Source organism: Rhipicephalus sanguineus, chromosome 2 (genome assembly GCF_013339695.2).
Source record: "Rhipicephalus sanguineus isolate Rsan-2018 chromosome 2, BIME_Rsan_1.4, whole genome shotgun sequence".
In the NCBI taxonomy this organism is placed as follows: domain Eukaryota; kingdom Metazoa; phylum Arthropoda; class Arachnida; order Ixodida; family Ixodidae; genus Rhipicephalus; species Rhipicephalus sanguineus.
The window spans coordinates 50761721-50785033 of NC_051177.1; the positions used below are offsets into that span (position 1 = coordinate 50761721).

The following is a 23313-nucleotide window of genomic DNA, read 5'->3' on the forward strand; positions in this document are numbered from 1 at the left end:
GAAGGTGTCAAATCTTCGGCGATGAATGGTCGAAATACATCTGTAGATGCTGGGTCAGGCGCGGAGAGGGCACCCAGTTCACAGACGGCCGTAGAAGACACCTCATCGGGGACGGGAATGATTCGTGAGGAGTTGACCGTCTCGACGTGGCCAAGGCATTCGTGACAAAACAAGGACAGCGGTGATGAGTGATGATTATAAATGGGCATCGTGGTGAAACCTTCGACAAGGTCAAGAGCAGCAAAAGGCAACGAAGGTCTCGTCGGGTAACGAAGATGTGGGATGGCGTGAAGAAGACCGTCCCGTCGGATATGGCGCTGCACGAGACTGGTACCAATGCCGTCATGCGCCGTCATGCAGTGTCGTCATGCACGACAAGTTTAGCGGTAGATTGAGGGTCAACGGAGGCTGGGTCATCGAGTAAGCATAATTCAACCTCAGCCCGAGCACAGTCGATTACGGCGTTGTGGCGCGACAGAAAGTCCCATCCTAAGATAATGGCATGGGAGCACGATGGAAGAACGATGAACTCTATTGTGTACAGAACGTCCTGAATGGTCACACGGGCTGTACAGACTGCGGTCGGTTGAATGGGCTGAGCGCTGGCTGTACGAAGCGACAGTCCGGAGAGAGGCGTCGTGACTTTACGAATTGCGCGGCAAAATCCAGCATCGATGACAGAAACAGCAGCACCGGTATCTACAAGAGCGACTGTAGCGACATCTTCGACAAATACATCAATAACATTGGCAGGACAAGAATGAGGACTTGGGCAAACCGAAACTTGCGCAGTTCTTGCCTCGGGAACTGCGTCGTCTAGTTTCCCTCGTCGGTAGGTGCGGGCCGTCGACGCATAGGAGAAAGCGAGCGGCGGCGGGGAGAGGGCGAGCGAAGATGTTCCATTCTGGCGCGGCGATCAGCCTGGTAGCGAGCTTGCGCTAGTGCGGAGGGAGCGTAATGCGAGTTCGAGTCAAATTGGAAGTAGGGCTCTCGGGGGTTGTCATCAGTGGCTTGAACCCGGCGGCGGCAGTACCTTGCGACGTGTCCGGGGCATCTACATGCGAAGCATATCGGACGATTGTCGAGCGTGCGCCACGGGTTGGCGGCGGCTGTACTGACCCAGTGAACAGGAGGTGGGTGGTAGTTCAGAGGATGCTGGAATGGTGGTGCAGGTGCTTTGCGAGTGGGCATGGCAGCAACCGCAGCGTATGTGAGTGGAGCAGCCACAAGGTTTTGCTCGCGGGCAGCTGGCAGCGCCTCAGCGACCTCTCCTTGAATAACGCCACGGAGGGACGATGGTAGTGTCGTGGTAGGTTCCTGAGTGAAGGGCACCAGAGAGAGCTGTCGCGCGACTTCTTCGCGGACAAAGGCTTTGATTTCAGCTATCAGCGACGTGTTGTCGTGGCCGTTGGTCAGACTCGACAGTGATGCCAAATCGTGTGCGGGAGGACGTCTTGTCAGAGCTCGCTGCTTCCGCAATTCGTCATAGCTCTGGCACAAGCTAATAACGTCGTTGACTGTGATCGGGTTCTTCGCCAGCAGCATCTGAAAAGCGTCATCATCAATCCCTTTCATTATGTGCTTGATTTTGTCAGTTTCCGTCATGGCAGCGTTCACGCGTCTGCACAGGTCGACAACATCTTCGATATAGCTGGTGAACGTTTCACCTGTCTCTTGTGCGCGTGTGCGCAAACGCTGCTCGGCTCGGAGTTTTCGGACGGCGGGTCGGTCGAATACTGCCGTAATTGACGTTTTGAACAGCGGCCATGTTCTGACGTCTCCCTCGTGGTTTTTGAACCAAAGGCTGGCCACGCCCGCGAGATAGAACGACACGCGTGTCAACTTGTCCGCGTCCGTCCATTTGTTTAGAGCGCTCACCCGTTCAAAGGTCGACAGCCAATCTTCAACGTCGTTGTCGTCTGTTCCGCTGAAGATTGGAGGCTCTCGCTGCGGAACAGTGCCAGGACAGGTGGCAGGTGGCGATGGAAGCGTCTGCTGGTTGGCGTCCGGCATAGCAGAAGGTAGCCGCCGAGAACGGAGATCCAGGATGGTAGGGGGACGGTAGAGGGAACGTTACCCAGCACCTCCACCAAATATAAAGGCGATTTATTGAGTGTGTAGCTGGTCGCTGGTCGCGCAATGCACCGAGAGCAGTTCGCTAGCTCGAGCCTCTGCTGCACACTCGATGATGCTGCCTCTGCGCCAGAGTACTTCCTCTTCGTTACAATATATATATATATATATATATATATATATATATATATATATATATATATATATATATATATATATATATATATATATATATATATATATATATATATATAATAAACAATGAAATTACAGACGCTATTTAATGTATCGTGTTAGGCATTGTATTGTAACTGTAACTAATTATTCATGTCATCAAGGTTTTTAAACCTATAGCAGCAAGTCGTTGAGCCCTGCCTTTTCGCGTTTCCCTGTTCGCAGATGCAAGAGCGCGAGTGTCCGCTGGACACTCCGCTGGACACCATCTCGCTGGACTCTGGCGAAGAGGACAACGACGACCGCGAGGAAGGGAAGGCGCGTCTCTGCTCGCGGCGCCTCACCTTCCTGCTCACCTGCCTGGCGCCCAGCGCTGACATCGTCAACATTTGGAGGTACCCTTACATCGCCTACAAGCACGGAGGTGAGCCTGCGACCAAGTTCAGGTGCAGCTATGGCGGCGTGTGGTGACCGATAAGGAAAGAGAACGATAGATAAATGTTATTTGATAGCGATCGACTCTAAGTTCGAGTCGTCCGTGTCGGAGTGGAGCTGAGTGAGTGGTCTTAGGGATCAGTCCATTTGTTGGGACCTCCTGATGAATTTGATGTGGCCTTTAAACACTGGCCATAGTATACGTTTAGGGAAAACGGCGTGCTTACTTGAACGGGTAAGATAAACCAAAGAACACGAACATTGGCATTGATTTATCGTACTCGTCCAAAACGTCGCGTTCTATACTTTGAATTATGCAGAAAAGCAATAGACCCAACTCTGACCACGCCTGCTGCACAGGCGATCCGCCCCGCCTCCCCATTACACTAACCACAGCTCGCACGGGCACAGGCAGGCATGCTTTCAATTGATTTCATCGATTCATCAAATACACCTATACTGAAGCGATTATGTAATATCAGCAGCGATTTTACAATAGCACGTGTCATCAGTGCATGTGACGGTAAATTCAAGGCACGAGGCCAGAAAAAAATTCGGCAGATCCCACGTACTGTGGGAGTCGATGTTATGCGAAGCATGCGGCGGGTAGGTGACTCTGGCGTAACTTCTTTTACTTAGCGACACGTTACAAAATGACGCTAAATATTTGTATATATTTTATACGCACACATATATACGTTGAAGAGCTGTATATGTGTTATATAAGCAGTTGTTTACGGTTGGGTAACGCTGCCAATGACAACGTGGGTATTACCAACACCAGAAGCGGTAAGCTGATATGTAGTGTTTATGCGTGTCCCGAGAACGCACGCGCGTTTCACGAACTCGTGTGAATGTGTGCAAGAAGTTCTTGACAGTTCTTGAACAAGGGCATCATCACCGTGATCAGTGCGCACCAGCAGCTGGTCATGACTTGTTATAGGATCCGGTCGTGATCGTGGTGAAGAGGGGTCCATGTGTATTGAAGTATGTGGTATAGTAGAGCTGTTGGAATTCGCGGATGCCTCGGTCATTTCGTCGACAAATTGTCTCTCGACAGAGCCGGCGACATATTGGAACCTGAAGCCACCTCTCGCGTTGGTGAGGCATAGGCCGTCGAGGCTGGTAGGCATGGATAGTGCTACGTAGACCATCATCAGTGGATGGTGTTTGTCCTATTCGTAGACTACCTAGGCGTATGTGGCCTACGTAGCCTAGTCTACAAATCGCTGTCAATAAATCTGACATCATCCTCGGTCAGCATGAGGTCATCGCCCAGCCTCTTAAGAAATGAAGAGGACACTTCATCGTTCTGGTGGACGAAGTGCACTTTACGATGCGGTGATGTGAATATCATATGTAACTTTCGTTAATGTATTCCTCCGGGGTCGAGCAATGCTTCAATATAGCTTTCTGAATCATAGGAATACAAACGTAAAGTTTATTAGAAAATGTTTGAGGCCCGTGTACTTAGATTTAGGTGCACGTTAAAGAACCCCAGGTGGTCGAAATTTCCGGAGCCCTCCACTACGGCGTCTCTCATAATCACATGGTGGTTTTGGGACGTTAAACCCCAGATATTATTATTATTAGACTGCTATAAAATCGGAGCCAACACTGGAACTACATACGTCAATCTGATATCACGCCCGTATCGTAGGAGTACACATCGTAGGAGTATCATGTAGTGTTTATTGCTTTCTTGTAAAATTAGATAGCCAGCACCACAACCACAATTGACGTTGCACCGATATTACGCCTGCGTAGGCTGCTTTTCCAAACCAATTTATAGACATGGCGTGGCTCAGTGGTAGAATACCTGATTGCCAGGCAGATTGCTTGGGTTCGATTCCTGCTGGGATCCTAATTTTCATTATTTCCATTCGTTGAGTCAACGCTGCCGATGTTGGTTTTAATTAACTCTCTAGCATTTAAGTGACCAATGTCCGTTCTCGTCGTTCCTGGGTAGATGTAATCTGTCAATCACCTGTGGCGCATACCCGTACACCGTGGCCCGTGGTAAACGGGTATGTGCCACACGTGTCTAGTGGAAAGGGTTTGACGACGTACGCGACAGGATTTTGACGTTATTTATGTCATGACCCGGCAGTCATATTCGTCAAATCCTCTTACCCTCCCATGCAAATTTTGGTCTACACCAAGTTAAGAAGGCGATCATGAGAGCACCCAGACGTAGGCGGCTAGATAGATAGATAGATAGATAGATAGATAAGTAGATAGAGACGCTCAAAGTGCCAGAGGTTCGCTAAGAAATGCTTCGCATTTAAAAATATTCTTAGGCTACAATTGTTCATTAAGCCATATACCAACCAATGGCATTGCGTACTATTCAAAAACGGCACACGAGCAAAAAAGCATTGCGAATCTGCGGTTCCAAGGTATTTGTTTTCTGCGAATGAGCGGGTTTCTAACGTACCCATAGCGGGGGGGGGGGGGGGAGCGCAGTAATTTGCCCAGTTAAACCGAATCATTCGATAGACAGCGGACGCTATTTTAGATGCTAAGCAGCTCTTTGACTCACGTGTGTAACGCCGTACGTTACGTGCGTCCGCACGAATGCGCCGCAACGCGTTCCCCTCGCCGTAGGTCACGCCACAGCTTTGCGTTGACGTCACGCTCCCCTCGCACGCTTCCCTCGCAGGTGCGCGCTGACGTCACTCTCTCCCTCACCCGCAGCATGCTCGCCGTAGCGCCCGCAGCTGCCGGCTGCTCCGCCCGCTCGCAACACCTCTGAACGTGTCACTTCTCTCTCGCTTCACCCGTGGTAGTCAAGGCGAAACGCGCGCCTGCTCCGGTCCAGCGCCCGTGTCTCGACTCTGAAGAAACAACGACTACGAAGTCTTGCCAAACGCTTTAATGAAACTTACACGAAACCCAACCCGCCTCCCGTGTCTATGCGTTTCAAACAAACGTTTACTCGAGTAAACGCTACACCGAGTTTCGCTTCAAACCGTTCTTACAGCACCCGCGTCGACGCCCGTTTCAACCGGGTCAACGTCGTGCGCACCGCTGCTGCTTCGCATCCCATCAGGGTTCCCTTCGGGGAGATGTTCAAAGTTTTTTCTCTGAACCCGCGCACTTTATTCGATGCGGCCGAGTGCAGTGGTGCGATTAAGCTTTATCGCATAAGGTACAGTGAAAGCCGCGTGCTTTCGGGTACCACCGCACCCTTTGAGGTCACGAAAGCTAGGAAAAGTACCTGTAATGCACTGCCCTGTGCCCTCTTTGTAAGATACTGTACCAGAAGCAGGCTGTGTAGGTGCCGTCCGGCCGGAGAACGCTTTCAGAATGTGTAAACATACGACGGTTATCTCGAGTGCCAGTGTGCCGGTGAATAAGTGTGTGTGCGCGCGTGTGTGTGCATGTGTGTGTGTGCGTGTGCGTGGGTGCGTGCACGTGTGTATTGCGAGCGAGTTAGAGAGAGAAACAAAGAAGGCGGAGTGGACTCTCAAAGGAAGCTTCTAAAGAATTTATCTGTCTCTCTTTTTAAGTGACACGAATACCCTTCAGATGGCTTTCATAGTTCTTTTACTTAAGGGATAACGTCGCCAATATCTATTTCAAACGATTGTCGTTAATATTACTTCCGCCTGACAAAAATATCGAGGTTTTTAGAGCTTATTCCAGGTGTGCTCTAAACTAGAAGCTCCGTTCTATAACAAGATCGAAATAGTCACCGCTATTTATTATTATTCGCATCCACAGGCGTGCGCAGGATTCCCCTTCAGGGGGGGGGGGGGTGGCGAAGACGGGCGAAGGTTTATCGCAGCGCCCCACCCTCCTAGGTGACTAGGGGGGGCGGCCGCCCCCCTGCCCCCCCCTCCCCTGCGCACGCCTATGTTTGCATCATTTATCGCTGACGCGATGACATTTTCATTGGTGTCCTTTCGGCATACGCATTCCAATGATTAAACGTTTATAAGCAGCTTAGTTGTGACTGCGCAAGGAAATCGATGAATGAATGGTGCCTCAATTATTAGACGGTTCCCCATAATTTCCAGCGTGCAGTAAAAACTTGCAATGGGGCCTGGTGAGGCGCCATTTATGGCTTGCGTCTCTCCGTCTCCGTTACTTTTAGGTGCTGTAACTTGCTAAACTTACGTCACAGATAACAAAGCTATAACTTTTCCCACATACTGCAGCATACTTAAACCTTGCTTGAAGTTTTATTAAGGTACGTGACACAAATGTCTGCCACAATTTTCTTTTTCGTCGCTTCTTTACGGCAAGAATACGAGCGTATAAGGATGAAACTTGGGCCTAACCTAGTCAGTATTATTGTGTAATCCCGGCGGCTACAAGTGACAGGTCATTTATTTTTTTCTAGAAACACTAGAATATCTTTTCTATGTGGCTTCGTGCTACAAACGGGTGCTTGTCAATTTCCTTTTCTTCTATGGCGAAGTATCAATTCTTTCATGCCGCGTCACTTGTTTTGCGTAAACAATATCTTCAGCAACAAGCGTCTTTTCAACTACAGTTGAAACTCTATCTAACGAAACCCGATTTTACGAAGTTCCCGATCTAGCGAAGAAATTTCCATTCCCTGGCAAATACCCATAGGGATCAGTGTTGCCATCAACCCGAATTAACCAAATAATTTAGCCTCCAAAGCCGATTTAATGAAGCTTGTGCTGAAATAGTTCAGTGAAAAAGCGGTGACTTCCTTCTAATTAGGACCGAGACTGGTTTTTCTTCGAGTGTGAGCTCTAACGCTATCGTGTTAAATCATCTGGGCGCCCTAGTTACGGCACTAGCTTTATTTTGACGAAGCTACACGCTGCGCCCATGCACGGAACAACGTACTCGGCAGTCGATAGCGCTCTTACATACCGCATGGTGCCAGATGCGGCTGTGGTTGCTTTGATTATTTCATGGTTTACGCGACATATAGCACTGATCATCTCCTCGCATCTTTCTCGTTTCGACCTGCTCACACAGTCACTGCCATAGGTCGGCACTGCAAGAGAATACTCACTCACACTCACTCACCCCAATATTTTCAGCCTTCGCACTCACTCACGTTCATATTCACGCCTACTCACACTCATAGGCACTCACTCACGTTCATACTCACGCCTACTCACACTCATAGGCACTCACTCACGTTCATACTCGCGCCCATTCACACTCATAAGCATTCACTCACGTTCGTACTCACGCCTACTCACACTCATAAACACTCACTCACGTTCATACTCACGCCTACTCACACTCATAGGCTCTCACTCACGTTCATACTCACGCCTACTCACACTCATAGACACTCACTCACGTTCATACTCACGCTTACTCACACACATAGGCTCTCACTCACGTTCATACTCACGCCCACTCACATTCATAAGCATTCACTCACGCCCATACTCACGCCGACTCACACTCAGACACTCACTCACGTTCATACTCACGCCTACTCACACTCATAGGCACTCACTCACGTGCATACTCACGCCCACTCACACTCATAGGCACTCACTCACGTTCACACTCACGCCCACTCACACTTATAAGCATTCACTCACGTTCATAGTCACGCCTACTCACACTCATAAGCATTCACTCATGTTCATACTGACACCTACTCGCACTCATAGGCATTCGCTCACGTTCATACTCACACCTACTCACACTCATAGACACTCACGTTCATACTCACGCCTACTCACACTCATAAGCACTCACGTTCATACTCACGCCTACTCACTCTCATAGACACACCCATTCACGTTCATACTCACGCCTACTCGCACTCATAGGCACTCACGTCCATACTCACGCCTACTCACACTCATGAGTGCTCACTCACGTTCACACGTCCACTCACACTCATGAGTACTCACTCATACTCACACTCACAACGTTTAAATGAGTGTGAGTGAGTGAGTGAGTGCACTCATGAGTGAGTGTGCCGAGCTATGGTCGTTGATCTTTTTGTAGTCGTTGAGTGAGACCGTTTGGGACGAACTGGTGACGTTGAGTCCAAGCGAGCCTGGCAGTTCTCAATATTGTTAGGGTGGAGTCCGCGTGCGTTCACTTGGAGAAAAATCTGATGTTTCTAAGTCCACGTGAATCCGGCTGAGGAAACCTCTCTTTAGCCTGAATGTAAGTGGGCTTGGCTGAATAGTGTTTTAGGGAGTTTGAGACCAAGTGAGCCCCATAAGAAGCAGCATATTTTTTGAGTGAACGAGTGAGTGTGTGCCATAAACTTTGCCGACCCCTGACACACATTCCTTTGTGCTTTTAACTTACCTTCATACTAACCTCAACTCTCACTCCTGAGTACTTACATTCAAAGTCATGCCGACTACCACTCAAAGGCACACACCATGGTTCCTCAATCACTCAGTTTTATTTACCTACCCACACTAACCGATACGTCCATAATAAGGTCTACTCCCACTAATGGCGTTAACTCATGTTGATACAGTCATACTCAATTACAGTCATACTCACACTCATACATTCGCACTTATATCCATATCTACTCACGCTCACAGGTCGTATTCACACTCAATTATCACTCTCCCAGAACTCATGTTCACACTCGCGTATACTCACACACATCGGTAATCACTCATCTTCATACTCTCGTCTACTCTCATTCATCGGCTCTCACTTTCATACTCACTCTACTCGCACAGTTAGGTACACACTCACTTTCATATTCACTCCACTCACCCTCAATGGTGCTCACCCACTTGCATACTCTTTTATATTCACACTCATCGGGGCTCACGTTCATTCTCATTTCCACTCACAGCCGTCGATACACACATTCACCGGCACTCACTCAGGCTCACACTCATGTATACTCACACTCATCAGCACTCACTCACGTTCGTACTCACTTCTACTCACACTCATGAGTACCCACTCACGTTCATACTATGCCTACTCACACAAATCAGTACTCACGTTCACTATCGCCTACTCGCACTCACTGGTACTCACTCACGTTCATAGGTCTACTCACGCTCACGAGCACTCAGTCACTGTTATGCTCACGCCAACTCACACTCATCGGTAGTCACTCATGTTCATAGTCGCGTCCTCTTACCTTCGTCGATACTCACATTCATACTCACGTCTATTCATTTTCATGAGAGCTCACCCACGTTCACACTCACGTCTACTCACAGTCATCGGTAATCACTCACGTTATACTCATGGCAACATACAGTCGATACTCACGTTCATTCTCAGGTCCACTCACTCTCGTCAATACTTACTCACATACAGCTCCCTTCTACTCACGCTCAAGAGTACTCACTCACGCTCATACTCACGCCTACTCACACTACTCGCACTCATTGGTACTCACTCCCGTTCATACTCACGTCTACTCACACTCATGAGTACTCACTCACGTTCACACTCACGCCTACTCACACATGAGTGCTTACTCACGTTCACGTCCACTCACACTCACGAGTACTCACTTTCATACGCCTACTCACACTCATGAGCACTCACTCACGTTCATACTTACACCTACTCACACTCATGAGTGCTCACTCACGTTCATACTCATGACTACTCACTCTCATGAGCACTCACTCATGTTCATACCTACTCACACTAATGAGTGCCCACTCACGTTCAAACTCACGACTACTCACACTCATGAGCACTCACTGACGTACATACTCACGCCTACTCACCCTCATGAGCGCTCAATGACGTTAACACTCACGTCCACTCACACTCATGAGCACTCACTCACGTTCATACTCATTCCTACTCGCACTCATGAGTACTCACTCACGTCCACTCACACTCATGAGCACTCATTCACGTTCATACTCATACCTACTCACACACGTTCATACTCACATGTACTCACTTTCATGAGTGCTCACTCACGTTCACACTCACGTCCACTCACACTCATGAGTCCTCACTCACGTTCATACTCACATCTACTCACACTCATGAGTACTCACTCACGTTCACACTCACGCCAACTCACCCTCATGAATGCTCACTCACGTTCACACTCACGTCCACTCACACTCATGAGCATTCACTCACGTTCATACTCACGACTACTCACACTCATGAGTACTCACTCACGTTCACACTCACGCCAACTCATCCTCATGAATGCTCACTCACGTTCACACTCACGTCCACTCACACTCATGAGCACTCACTCACGTTCATACTCACAACTACTCACACTCATGAGTACTCACTCACGTTCATACTCACGCCTACTCACCCTCATGAGTGCTCACTCACGTTCACACTCACATCTACTCACACTCATGAGTACTCACTCACGTTCACACTCACGCCTACGCACACTCATGAGTGCTCACTCACGTTCACACTCACGTCCACTCACACTCATGAGCACTCACTCATACTCACACTCACAACGTTCAAATGAGTGTGAGTGAGTGTGAGTGAGTGCACTCATGAGTGAGTGTGCCGAGCTATGGTCACTGCATTCGTTCTCCGCGTCATCGCATATCGGTAGTCTGTCATAGCTTCACGTGACCGCCTACCTGGCCTGCGTCGCTACGTTACAATATTACAGTATGATATTTCGAAAGACCGAATAATCCCTTTCTTGATATTACGAAATTCCCGATTTATCGAAACAATTTGAGCGCCGTCATCACTTCGTTAAATCGAGTATCATCTGCATATCTCAAAAACCTTGAAGACACCCCTCTAGCCCTTATCTACACCGTAAAGGCCTTACCTGCGTCCTCTAAAACAGAAGAATAAAGTGTAACGCTGTATTAAAGGCGGATCACTTCCTTAACGGCTTGACCTGAGTCATGACAATAGACTTAGAAGACGACATAGCGCAGTGTGTCGTCTTCTTTCTTGTTTCTGTGTCCTCGCGCTGTAAGTCTACCGATATGGATTTCCAACAAGACCAAGCCTCTGACCTTGACTTGAGTCACCACATGTTTTCTTTGGCCTCAGAAGGCGATGTCACTTTACCGAAGTACTGCAGTATTCCAGAAGTGCGTGACTGTTACTGTCGAACGTACACGGAAATAGTCATGATACCGCCGATCAAAGGAAATCGCTTTGCTCCACATTAGATATATTCCTTGTAGAAGCACATTTATCCTCTAACTTCTTGCGTAAAAGCCTCGCTACTCTTTTCCGCGTAAATCCACGGAATTGTCTAACAATACGTCCTGTTTCTCTCACAACTTTGCAGGCGTCGTGTTAGTTCCGTGCATAATCCTGTTCGTACTGGTGGGATTCCCACTCTATTACCTGGAACAGACCATCGGGCGACTGCACGCCAACAAAAAGGGCGGCGGACAATGCCTGGGACACCTCGTGCCTATCTTCAAGGGTGAGTGCACGACCTGTTTCACCGCTTGCGCGCTTCCATTAGCGTTCCCGATGGGTGCCTCTTCATCGAAAAGTGCGCTGATCGAGCCCAGGTCTGTGTAGGGCCACCTTATCGTCAGCGTTGCACACAATAAAGGTGTCGTTTCCTGCACTACGCTCAATCAGCGGCTCGGTCGCAATGGGTGCTGCCGATGATCGGTGCTAAGTGCCCCTTGAAGTGTGTGTGGCATTCGCTATCTATACGCCCACGCAATGCACAGAGCCTGCAGGATTCGCTTTTCTTCTTTTCATTCCGTGTCTCTTTATCTATTCACAGTCCGCTCACACGCGCCTGCCTTGTAAATATGCGTTAGAGATTCCTAGGTGTACGAGGTTGATCTTCCTGTTTTAGGCGCGACGTATGGCGCTCTCCTAACGTTTACCGGAAAGATTGGGAAATTAAAGGCTGGAGAACTACAAGTACGAAGAATAATCTTTGTCTGCTTAGGTGAAGGTGACAAAGAGATTTGTTCGAGGTGGCAGAGGGGTCAGCCTTACATTGCTTCACGTCCTGTAGCCTGCTGTCGTTCGCTGTCAAAAGAACACGATGTCCATGAGGGTATAGGCTTAGCACATTTGCAAGTCTGCGTCACCTCATTTGGCATAGCACCGCGTCCCCACCTTTGGCATAGCCAGAGGGGCAGTTTCAGCCCGCTCCCTCCCCCCACGAAATTTTTGTTTTGTATGTATATATGTACACGCGCTCATCCAAACAAACCAAAACTCACTAACGAGCATAAAAAAGGGATAGAAGCTCACCACCCCTCTGGAAATAAATTTCTTGCTACGCCCCTGGCCACCACGGCAACTCAACAGAAAAGTTGTCAAAATAAAGAAAGTTGGTACAGCCAGTGTTTTGACAAGGGACCGTGTATACAACAGAACTGACATTCGTAGAGAAAGATGGAGCTTGATCTTAAGTAACACTGCAGACGAGGACACGTGCACTGGTACTGGCCTCTCCTGCGTCTTCTTAATTTCTTGTCCGCGTCTTTAGGACATGCTTTTTTTACCTAAGGTGTTGAGTTGTGCTCTACGGTGCTCTCTCCAGTAAAGACCAATCTTCCTGACCGAATATTAGCTCCTTTCCTGAAGAAAAGTCCCCTTGTCAAAACATTGTCTTGAGGCACCCATAGCTCGACCTCTGTTAATCATATCAGGTCTCATGCCTCCATCTTGTTAATCTTTGTCTCAGCAAGTAATACACAGGTGAACTACCTTTCTCGATTGTTTGCGTCACTTTAATACAGCATACGAACGGCCATGCTGTCTAGCTTAATCGTTCGGACGAACTTTCAAAACCTAGTTTCCGGAAAGACGTCCGAACATCGCATGCCGTGTTCTTACAATAGTTTTGACGTCCTCAATCTTGGCGTAATACTGGCACAACCTAACCGGTACCGCCTCGTCTCTCCACACGTCTCTTTCACCCCCTGTTCCGCAGGTGTGGGCTACGCCTACTCAAGCCTGCTGGCGCTGATGTCCATCTACTATATGGCCATCCTGACTTGGGTGCTGCTGTACCTGTTCTCCTCGATGCAGGAGACACTTCCGTGGAGCCATTGTGGCAACGAGACCGTCGTGAAGGGTAAGCGCTTCCATTTCGTATCGTTCATCTCCTTACCAGTTAGGTACGGCATCGCGTTCGCTATCAGTCGTGCGGTATACCGCGGTGACCTTGTTACTCACTTATGCGTTCCTATCGTCTGAGCGGCAAAATTTAACTGCATTTGTATCCTAAGTACTAAATAATATATATAGTTGTAGAGATACAGAATTAAGCAGAGGACGCCAGAAGTGTAGCCCTGGCTGTCGGGACCAGCTTCAATCACATTACAGCGGGACATGTACAAAGCTAGTATACTAGCTGTTCCCCACCACTCTTTTGAATCGGAGCATCGGGATTTCGAGTCAGGTTTCAGTATAAGCAGCGGGTAGAGAACTTCAGCCGAAACATCTGCATTGTTGAACAGTCAGATTGTTAGGAATTCTGCTAAAGGACGGTGATTGCTAACGTCTACAGGCAAGTACTCGAATGAATTCCTACGGTAGTGTGTTCGCATTACAGATGCGGGATCTCTAGGTAATGGGACCACATCTAAGATAGCTAATGAAACAGATCAGAACTTAATGATGTGGGGACGACCAAAACCAATTTGAGTTAGCAATAAATTGAGCTAGTTGTTTCATATTGATCTTAGAGCAGCATTCACTTTTTTAATATGTCACTACACGAGGAACGGAGAGAAACACAGGTTAACAGGGCTGGCAAGAAACACATTCCAGCTGCTCGAAACCGTGTTTCTGTTTCTTTTCTCTTGCGGGTGTATACTAAATCAGTGCGTGTCCTAAAATAGACGCGAAACCCGTTATTTTAGAACCGAACGTGCCAACAAATCCTATTTCAGAGTGGTGCGCATGGCTATAATTGAATATTTCGTTGTCACAGTGAAAGAAACAACCAAAGGAACCATGCTGCAGTTGTAGTCCGTACTGGCAATAACGGAGGCCCCTGTCATTTCTGATGCCCAGGCTGTCCTAGCACCGGCGAACCAATGTTCCACCCATGTATCCCGACGAACTTCACGGGCAACGGCAGCGACACCGATCTCGTCTGGGTCCGGGCGCCAAGCGAGGTGTACTTTCAGTAAGACTTTCCCAATATCTTGTACTTATACCGGTGGCTGCACATGTCTTCCTGCATGCATTACACAAATCGATGCATGACTTCTTTTTTTTTTTTGCCTTGTGAAGAGTTGAAACCTAAAGGTCATAATGACTTCAGCTCCGTTGCAAATCGCACGGAAAATCACACCGACAACGTTAGAGAAGATTGATGTGAATAAGCAACAAATGAAGTCCTTATTAACGTTCATTTTCAAGCTTTTAGTGTAATTGTGCACGAATCGCCCTTGCAATGCGATGTACTACGAAGCGCGACAAGAAGTCGCAAATTTCATCGCCTCACGTGGTATCCATCGTTTCATAGCAATGTAGCACGAAAGCAGCAACTACACTGGGTATGATGTGACGCTTGAAACTGCTCGGCACTGAACGGATGACGCGACGGAGCGGAGGTTATGCAACGCAGGGACTGCACCATGGTTGGGGACACGCCAATTTGCGGGACAACTTTTCGGATCGCCTGACGCCGCCTATCAACTAAAATGTCCATAGCTTGAGGGAGGCGGCAATTTTTGGACGAGGGCTGCGAGTCATGTGGAACACAGGACACCGATAGCATGTGGCCTGTCATTATCGCATGCTTGCCGCCAATGTCCGCTCGCCGTCGGCTGTGCCGTAACCAAACCCTCATTCCATCTGGTTGCGGCATCACATGCATCGCTATCGGCATATATGTTAATCTCCATGATTGCATCGAATCACCTATATTTTCTGCGAGGCACAAAATATGCGGCGGGTACAAGTGTTTGAGCCTTAAGATACTTTTCTTTCCGGGTGTTGTGACTTGTCCCAGTGCCACACTCTTGTATGTCCCGGAGCCACGACATTATTTCAAGTGAGGGCAAGTTACCTGAACGCACATATGGGAAATGTCCATACATGCTTAATTTTAAGTGTTCGTAATTATTCTTAAATCTGGGTTTGATGACTTTATGAAAGAGGATAGATTTGTGACGCGACGTCCAATTTCTCCCAGTGAAGTAGTGACCAAGTTGACGTCCGAAGTCCGCTCCCTGGGAACCGTCTCATGGCCCCTTTTGCTGTGTCTGCTGGGAGGATGGATAGTTACTTACCTCAACGTCATTCGGGGAAAGATATCATTCCGAAAGGTGAGTTGAAACATCAATATTTGCCATTTCGCCTCCGGTAACAATTTTCCGCTCTGCTCTTTACAGACGGCCATTTTACCTGCCATAGTGCTAATACTTTTCATGTGCGCAATTTTTGGAACCATCACCAGCGACCCCGGCTTCTTGAATGGACTACACTACTTCTTTTCCTTTGAATGGAAAACCCTGAAGAAACCAGACGTAAGTGATTTTACGCACGTGCAGAGCCTGCTTTTTTTTTTTTTTTTGTCTTACTGAAGAGCGACGTTTATCGGGCGCATGAGGCTCCGTCTCAATTATAGATGTAGTTTTCTATTCTTTGTATCTTTTGCAAGCTTGCGATATCGTGCATATTGCGATGCCGTCGCGCATGCTCAACACATCACGAGCTGGACTTGCACCTCTAATGTGCAACTACACGTGTAAGGCTTTAAGAAATGTGTTACTGATGAATGGATAGAACCCCTGTCTTGTAGTACAGCAGCCCAGTGCTCCAGTGTCGGACAGAATTCACATACATACCTCTCTCCCGCGAATGTCAGTGTGTGGAACGTGCAGGCGCGTGTGTCAGGGAATTTATCGACTATTTAAAGTGCCAACATGGTCGTCTATGACAGCTGCGCAGCACGCTGTCACTACGGCGAGAGGCTAAAACTTGGCCTTGGATGATGCTTGTACGGTAGTAATTAATACAAACTTAACAGGCGCTATGAAGAGTTCAAGATAGGTTAGAACCACTGCAGGTAGTCGAAATTTCAGGAGCCCTCCACTACGGCGTGCCTGATAATTATATCGCGATTTTGGGACGTAAAACCTCAACATTATTATTATCTTTATATTCTGTGAAGGTATGTGAATTGGACTGCTGAGTGTTAAATTGCATGGCATGTGGCTTTCGCAGGTGTGGAACGACGCGGCGGCGCAGGTGGCCCTGAGCCTTTGCACTGGCACAAGCCTGCTACAGCTACTGGGGCGACGCGGCAGCAAGTACCGTGGTCTCGTACACGATGCGGTCATCGTGGTGCTCGTCAACATTGTCGTCTCCTTCTTCAGCGGCGTGGTGGTTTTCTCCTGCCTGGGATTTGTCTCCAAGGCCATCAACAGAACATGTATCAAATTCTTGCAGGAAGGTGAGTTGTGCACCTGACCAGCCTGCCTTCTGATAGGTCGGCCGGTCGGTACGTGCGTGCGTGTGTGTGTTTAATCACTGCATTTACAATAAGAAGGTCCTCGCACGCATAGCTGTAGGTCTTCAGGGACCTTATGTGATTGTAAAACAGGGCGAGTGCTGTTCCTTCGTTTGTACTACGTCTCCTTTTGCGCTGTTCTGTCAATTGCGCTGTTCTGTCAAATGTCTGACCGAGTAGCCCAACGAACCACACTTATATTGTCATTGTCATGCGAGACGCTACAAGGTGCACTAATGCTGGACAGTACGTGTCCACACTTATATTGTCATTGTCATGCGAGACGCTACAAGGTGCACTAATGCTAGACAGTACGTGTGACTCACAAAATTTTTATGCGCATGTATCCGTTTAAAGTGCACGTATCATCCAAAGCGAATCACTGTTCACGGTCCGCACTGTCAACGCCCAGGAGTTCTGAATGGCAGCCAGAATGAGCGCAGGTTTGAGCGCTGTAGAGTAATACTGCGAGTCACTTCAATTTGCCGCTCTGAACTACCTATGCCTGCATGGGAAACTGCTTTCGCGAACGCTGATTGGCTGGAAGGAGTAACTAAAGTAGTCTTCAACACTCCTGGACGGCAAATCGAAAAAACCTGGTTTGTGCCGTCTTGGTACTCTCGCTTTCCTGCGATGTCCGCATAACCTCTGTTTCAGAGAGACACGGACGCGGTAAGTACTGGTCCGCGGATGTTAACTGAACCCTCATGTAATGATTTATGGCGAGGTGTAACGCTATTTTAACGGTGTACGTGGTTGGTGTCTGCCGGCAATGGTTGCGTGTCAACAAGGGGTCCATGTAGTACGGTTAAATTTTCGTGCGTTTTTGCGGTGTGCTCTGGTTGCCTATTTTAATTCAACTTCGGCTTAAAGGTCCAGTACACTGTGAAGTGTTTCAAGACTTCGAGCCGTGACGATCGTCGATAATTCACTGCGAATGTTAATCACATACGTGGAAACTCCTTCTACAGTGTACTATGTGGAGCTCTCAGACTGACTAATCACCTTAAACGAATAAATAAATATGTAGCTTACAACTGCCTCTGGCGTTTTAAATTTTAGTAACCGGAAATAAATGTTGCGGAACTCTGCAGTCAGTTGACGTTCGTGCTTTTAAGATAATCAGTAATCGGTTGTTGCACAGAGCATAAGCGTGCGCACAGGGGAGGCAGGGGGTGACGCAAAATCTGCCTCGTACATTGACCCTTCTAGTCACCTAAGAGGGGGGGGGGGCGAAATCTGCCCCATACATTGACTTAGTAGGGTGGCGGGGGGGCGCTGCGATGAACCTTTGCCCCCCCCCCCCCCCTCCCCCCCCCCCTCCGATGGGGAACCCAGCGCACGCCTATTGCACAGAGATATTGCTCAAGCGTTCTATGACTCCCTTCGCGGCTCCTCCAGATAGTTGACGATACCGGCTTACGCAACGCAGGTTTTTTAAGCAGCTGATAGCTGGACAATGTGCAGCTATTGATAATGCGTGACATGCTCGGCAAGCAACCGGTATCAGCAGCGTATTTTTCAGCGTAATTTTCCGACAAAGCATGAACTCGCTCTCCAGTGTCCGTTCCCGATTAGGCGCTGGCAGGCGACCTAAAAAAGAGGTACTCGATCTAAAACGGCCCTTATTTTTTTATCTCGGTTTAATTGCGGCGTGCTGTTGAACTGGAGCTTAGCATTTGTTTCAGTTCCTTTTCTGATTTCCCGGATGTGCCGCCCTCGGCAACTCCAATGTCACCTCGGCCGTATCTTTTGGCTTGATACGCGCCCAGTAGCCGTGTCATGCGATGCCCACACGTACCAGATTCCGCCGGCAGCCCCCTATCTGGATGGCCACGCGGCGGATGCGCCCGGTTGCCTTGATAGTGGCTGCGCAGATCGGCGAGTAGTTGTATGTACACTTAATATAGGTCTAATGTGAAGCGAAATTGATGGTCTTTAACAATTCGAACAAGACAGAAGTTCAGGGGAAAGTGGACCCTTGAAGTGGTCAGAAATCGTTGAACGAAGAATCTCGCTGGAGGCAATGTTTCGACAAGATTTGTCTCCGTAAAGGCAGCAACGTGAAATCTATGACACATTTCCTCCAATTTTATGTTTTATTGTGCACAGCTGGCGAGTTGAATAATTTAAGAAATAATCAGTTGTTATGAGTAGTGATTATTGCATTCGTAGACCGAGTCATATAGGGCAATATCCGATTCGTTATTCGAGAAGCGTACGGCAAGGTGCTAGTTGGTAAGACAGAAAAAAACATAAAACTACGCCTACATACGGGACACAAGAAGAAAGATGTGGACGGGACCAGCGCAGAGTAACAACAGATTTATTCGGATGACGCCGAGGAATATGTATAGGTTCTAGTGTGGTGCCTGTTCTCACAGAGATCTTTTCAGCTGAATTCGACGTTTCGCCCTCGCGTATCCTTACTGATGACCGCATCACGTGTGTGTTTAGATACGTGGATGATTTTTTTAATCCTTTTAAATACCAACCCGGGTAATAACCTAGAAGTGGTTGCCTATGAAATTTTAGTGTCTTTTAACTCGACAGAGTCTAGTTTGAATTTCATCTGTGAACTCCCCGAGAGTTCCCGTTTACAATTTTAGACCTGGAATTATTTTTTAATGATGAAGACCACTTATGTTGGGAACACTTTCCTAGGTCAAAGAAGGCTCTTTTACCTCACGATTCATGCCACTCTATGCTTGTTACGCGAGGAATCGCATCCTCGTGTCTGAGATCATCCCTTCTTAAGTCTTGTCCGCTCATGGTTCAGTTCAGTTTTGACAGTCAGGTGGAGAGGCTTCGTAGTGCCGGGTTTCCTCCCACTCTTCTCAAGCCTGTCGCGGAATCGTTGTTGAAGACCCTTAGGGGTAATACAAAGAGCTCGATCAAAGCGAGAGGCGGAAGTTTGATATTCTTCCATATATGCACAAGATCTCGCACTGCCGGGAGAGAGTGGGAAAGGAATTTGATGTGAACGTTCACTTTTCTGCGCCTTGTAAATTGTCCCGTCTCTGCTCACTAACCAGCAACAACAAAAGCTTTCGAAAGAAAGAAGGCTGTAGAATAGCTCACAGAAATATGTACGTGCTCTGCAAAGCGGAAGTCGTCTACGAGATTCCACTTAGCTGTGGTTTGGTATATGTCGGGCAGACGGGACGCTGCATTAATAAGCGTCTGCAGGAGCACAGCTATTCCCTCACTCAACACAGTGGGATGCACCTCCCGAGGCATTGCTAGTTTTGTAAAACAACAGGAAAAGGGAAATGCGTGCCGCTTTTCAGGCAGGCAAAGATCATCGGCCGTGCAAAAGACAGAAGGGCGCGGGAAATAATCGAAGCCTTGCATATTATACGATACGGGCCTGATAAGTGTATCAGTGAAGCTTCGTTACACATATAGAAGAAAGAAGTTGAATTTCTTAAGTTGTCTTACACAATGTACGGTTATGTTTGATGGTGCGCATGCGCTTTGGTGTCGTGGGGAAAAGGCGTCATCCAAATAAATCAGTTGTTAGTCCCGCTGGTCCCATCCACATATTTCTTCTTGTGCCCTGTATGTAGGCCTAGTTTTATGTTTTCATCGTTATTCGAATGTTTCGAATATTCGCGCACCCCCAGCTGTAACGGAAGTTTTACAACTCCGTCAGCTCAGTGCGCTCTGGAAGTTGTGGATTTCTTGGAGCCAGCCCTTGCAAGCCTTTTTTAACATCTCGGATTGTAGCCTATATCTGGACAACCGCAGAGGAACGGATATCAAATATTTCTCGGTTGTAACTGTCTGCGCGTGTATGTGGTGAACTCTGATGTGTGTGCTCGTATAAATTGTTCCCTCTTTCATCCTTGCTCTCTCTATTCTTTTTCTCCCCTTCCCCCTCCCCCGTGTAGGGTAGCAAACCGGGTACAACCTGGTTAACCTCCCTGCCTTTCCTTCGCTTTTATCTCTCTCTCTCTCTCTCTTATTTTTAAAGCGAAAATGAGAGAGAAACACCTTGGCATTATCTTTAACTAATTCAAACTGCTTTGTGCGTGGCACGGCTCCACACGAACGCACGAACATATAGTTTACCAATGCACGCAGCGTCTGACAGACGTCTTCTCACCGCTACGTAACGACACACTCAACAATTAGTCGTTGGAGGCGCGATTGTCGCAAGTGGACGTGGGAAGCCAATCAGCGACCTTCGACCAAGCCCGGCAAGTTGCTATAGGGGCCCTGGAAGAGGGGCTCCACTCGCATTACCCATGAACACTATTTGTTTCAGCATAGTCTATCGCTGACACTTTCTTCCACTTTACTCGCATTAAAACAACGTGAATTGAAGAAGTTCAAATCAAATCAAATCAAATCAAATCAAAATGAGTTTATTAAGACATGTATACAAAAAATGCGTACATAATATTTGGACCAATAGCCTACGTGGCTAGTAGCTGGTCCAATAGAGAAAATACATAGAAGTTAGCAACGCACATGATTGGTCATGAAAAATGATTGGTTTTATACATATGGAAGTTTCAGTGATGTACAATCTACGTACGGAAGGTGATTACAATTCATTAGACAAGAAAAAGCGTTTGCAAGAAAGGTTGAAGTTACGCGTAGTTTTTATTTCCAGAGGCACAGTGTTCCAGGTTACAGCTCCGAAGAATTCTAGCAATCGTTCGCCATAAACGTTGTTACAGGGAGGAAGATTTAAATTTAACTGACTTGTTTGTCTGGTGTTTGCACGCGGGAAGTTGAATATGGTGTTGGGTAGTGGAAAGTTTGTGTACAGTATTTTGTGAACTAGGCAAGCTACCTTATAATTTCTTAGCGCCGTAAATGAGAGAATATGAAGATCATTGAATAGGGTGCCACTGGGGTAATGAACGGGGGAGAGTGTTATTATTCTTAAAGCACGTTTTTGTAACTGGAGTATAGGTCTTAAATAAGTTTTGTATGTTAGGCCCCAGGCCTCACAGCAGTAGCCGAGGTGTGAATGAAACAGAGAAAAATATATGCAACGAAGTAGAGAACGAGGAAAATATTGGCGGGAACGGACCAGTGCATAACAGCTGAAAGCTAGTTTTCTACACACAGCATTGATCTGGTCTCTCCAGTGCAAGTGATGGTCAAAAAGAATTCCCAAGTATTTGAATGAGTCGACCCTATTCAGAGTTTGGTTGGCCAGAGAAATATTAAGGCTGCTGTAGTTCACTATTTTTCTGCTTGAGTGAAATACGACGTATTGAGTTTTCTCAGTATTTATGGCTAGCCTGTTTTCTGTAAACCACTTATTTATTATTGTCATTTCTTTCGATATAACGTCTTGCAGTGAAGGAAGTGAGTTACCTGAGTAAAGTAATGCTGTATCATCAGCATACATTAGGACTTTTGTGAATTTAAGAGCCAGCGGTAGATCATTGACGTATAAAGAGAAGAAAATGGGACCCAAAACCGATCCCTGTGGTACTCCGCATGTGACATCAGCAAAAGTAGAGCAATGTTTGCCAATTACAACTTGCTGTCTACGTGCGTGGAAATAGCTCTGGATGAATTGAAGCGCGTTTCCAACGACTCCATAGGACTCTAACTTTTCAAATAGTCTAGCATGACAGATTGTGTCGAACGCCTTCCTTACATCGAGAAATATTGATACTGCAACGTCCTGCCTGTTTAGAGCGGTGTTAATGAATTGTGAAAGTGTTGAAACGGCGGTTGCAGTAGATCTACCTGCAATGAAACCATGCTGCTGCGGGCAGATAATGTTATTGTTCTCAAAGAATGCATTTAGTTGTAATGCAATGAGTTTTTCGAATAGGGTGTTCACTGTACTGAGAATAGTTATTGGTCTATAACTACCCGGGTGGTTCGGGTCACCAGATTTGTACACTGGAATGACTTTACCAACTTTCAATACGTCTGGGTAACAGTTCATGCTCACTGCGTGATTGAACACGTGGCAAAGGGGCCTGCACAAGATATCGATATTGTTTTTCAGGATCCTAACCTGAATACCGTCTGGTCCAGATGCCTTATTTGCAGATAACTTTCCTACGATTGATTTTACTTCATCAAGTGTTATTTCACGAAACTGAAAGTCATATTCAATAGATCTTTCAAGCCTGGTTGTGGAAATTGTTAGGGCAGACTGTTTGTATATGTTCACACCGATTCTTGAGAAATGATCATTAAAGTCATTAGCAGTCTGAACAGATACATTTTCTGGGGTAACATATCGTTTATCTTCTAATCCTACTACATCTCTAACAATTCTC

General features: G+C 47.4%; 1 protein-coding gene across 4 annotated transcripts in view; it reads left to right on the forward strand.

Moving 5' to 3' along the window:
• Positions 1–23313, forward strand: part of LOC119382926 (sodium-dependent dopamine transporter) — a 116028-nt gene that overhangs the window by 81753 nt on the left and 10962 nt on the right. For all 4 annotated transcript variants that reach the window (XM_037650844.2, XM_037650843.2, XM_037650845.2 and 1 more), the window contains 7 exons: positions 2473–2671; positions 11891–12031; positions 13514–13657; positions 14602–14716; positions 15731–15863; positions 15930–16064; positions 16765–16993. In XM_037650844.2, coding sequence (XP_037506772.1) covers positions 2473–2671; positions 11891–12031; positions 13514–13657; positions 14602–14716; positions 15731–15863; positions 15930–16064; positions 16765–16993 — 1096 coding nt within the window. The remainder of the gene's footprint in view (positions 1–2472; positions 2672–11890; positions 12032–13513; positions 13658–14601; positions 14717–15730; positions 15864–15929; positions 16065–16764; positions 16994–23313) is intronic.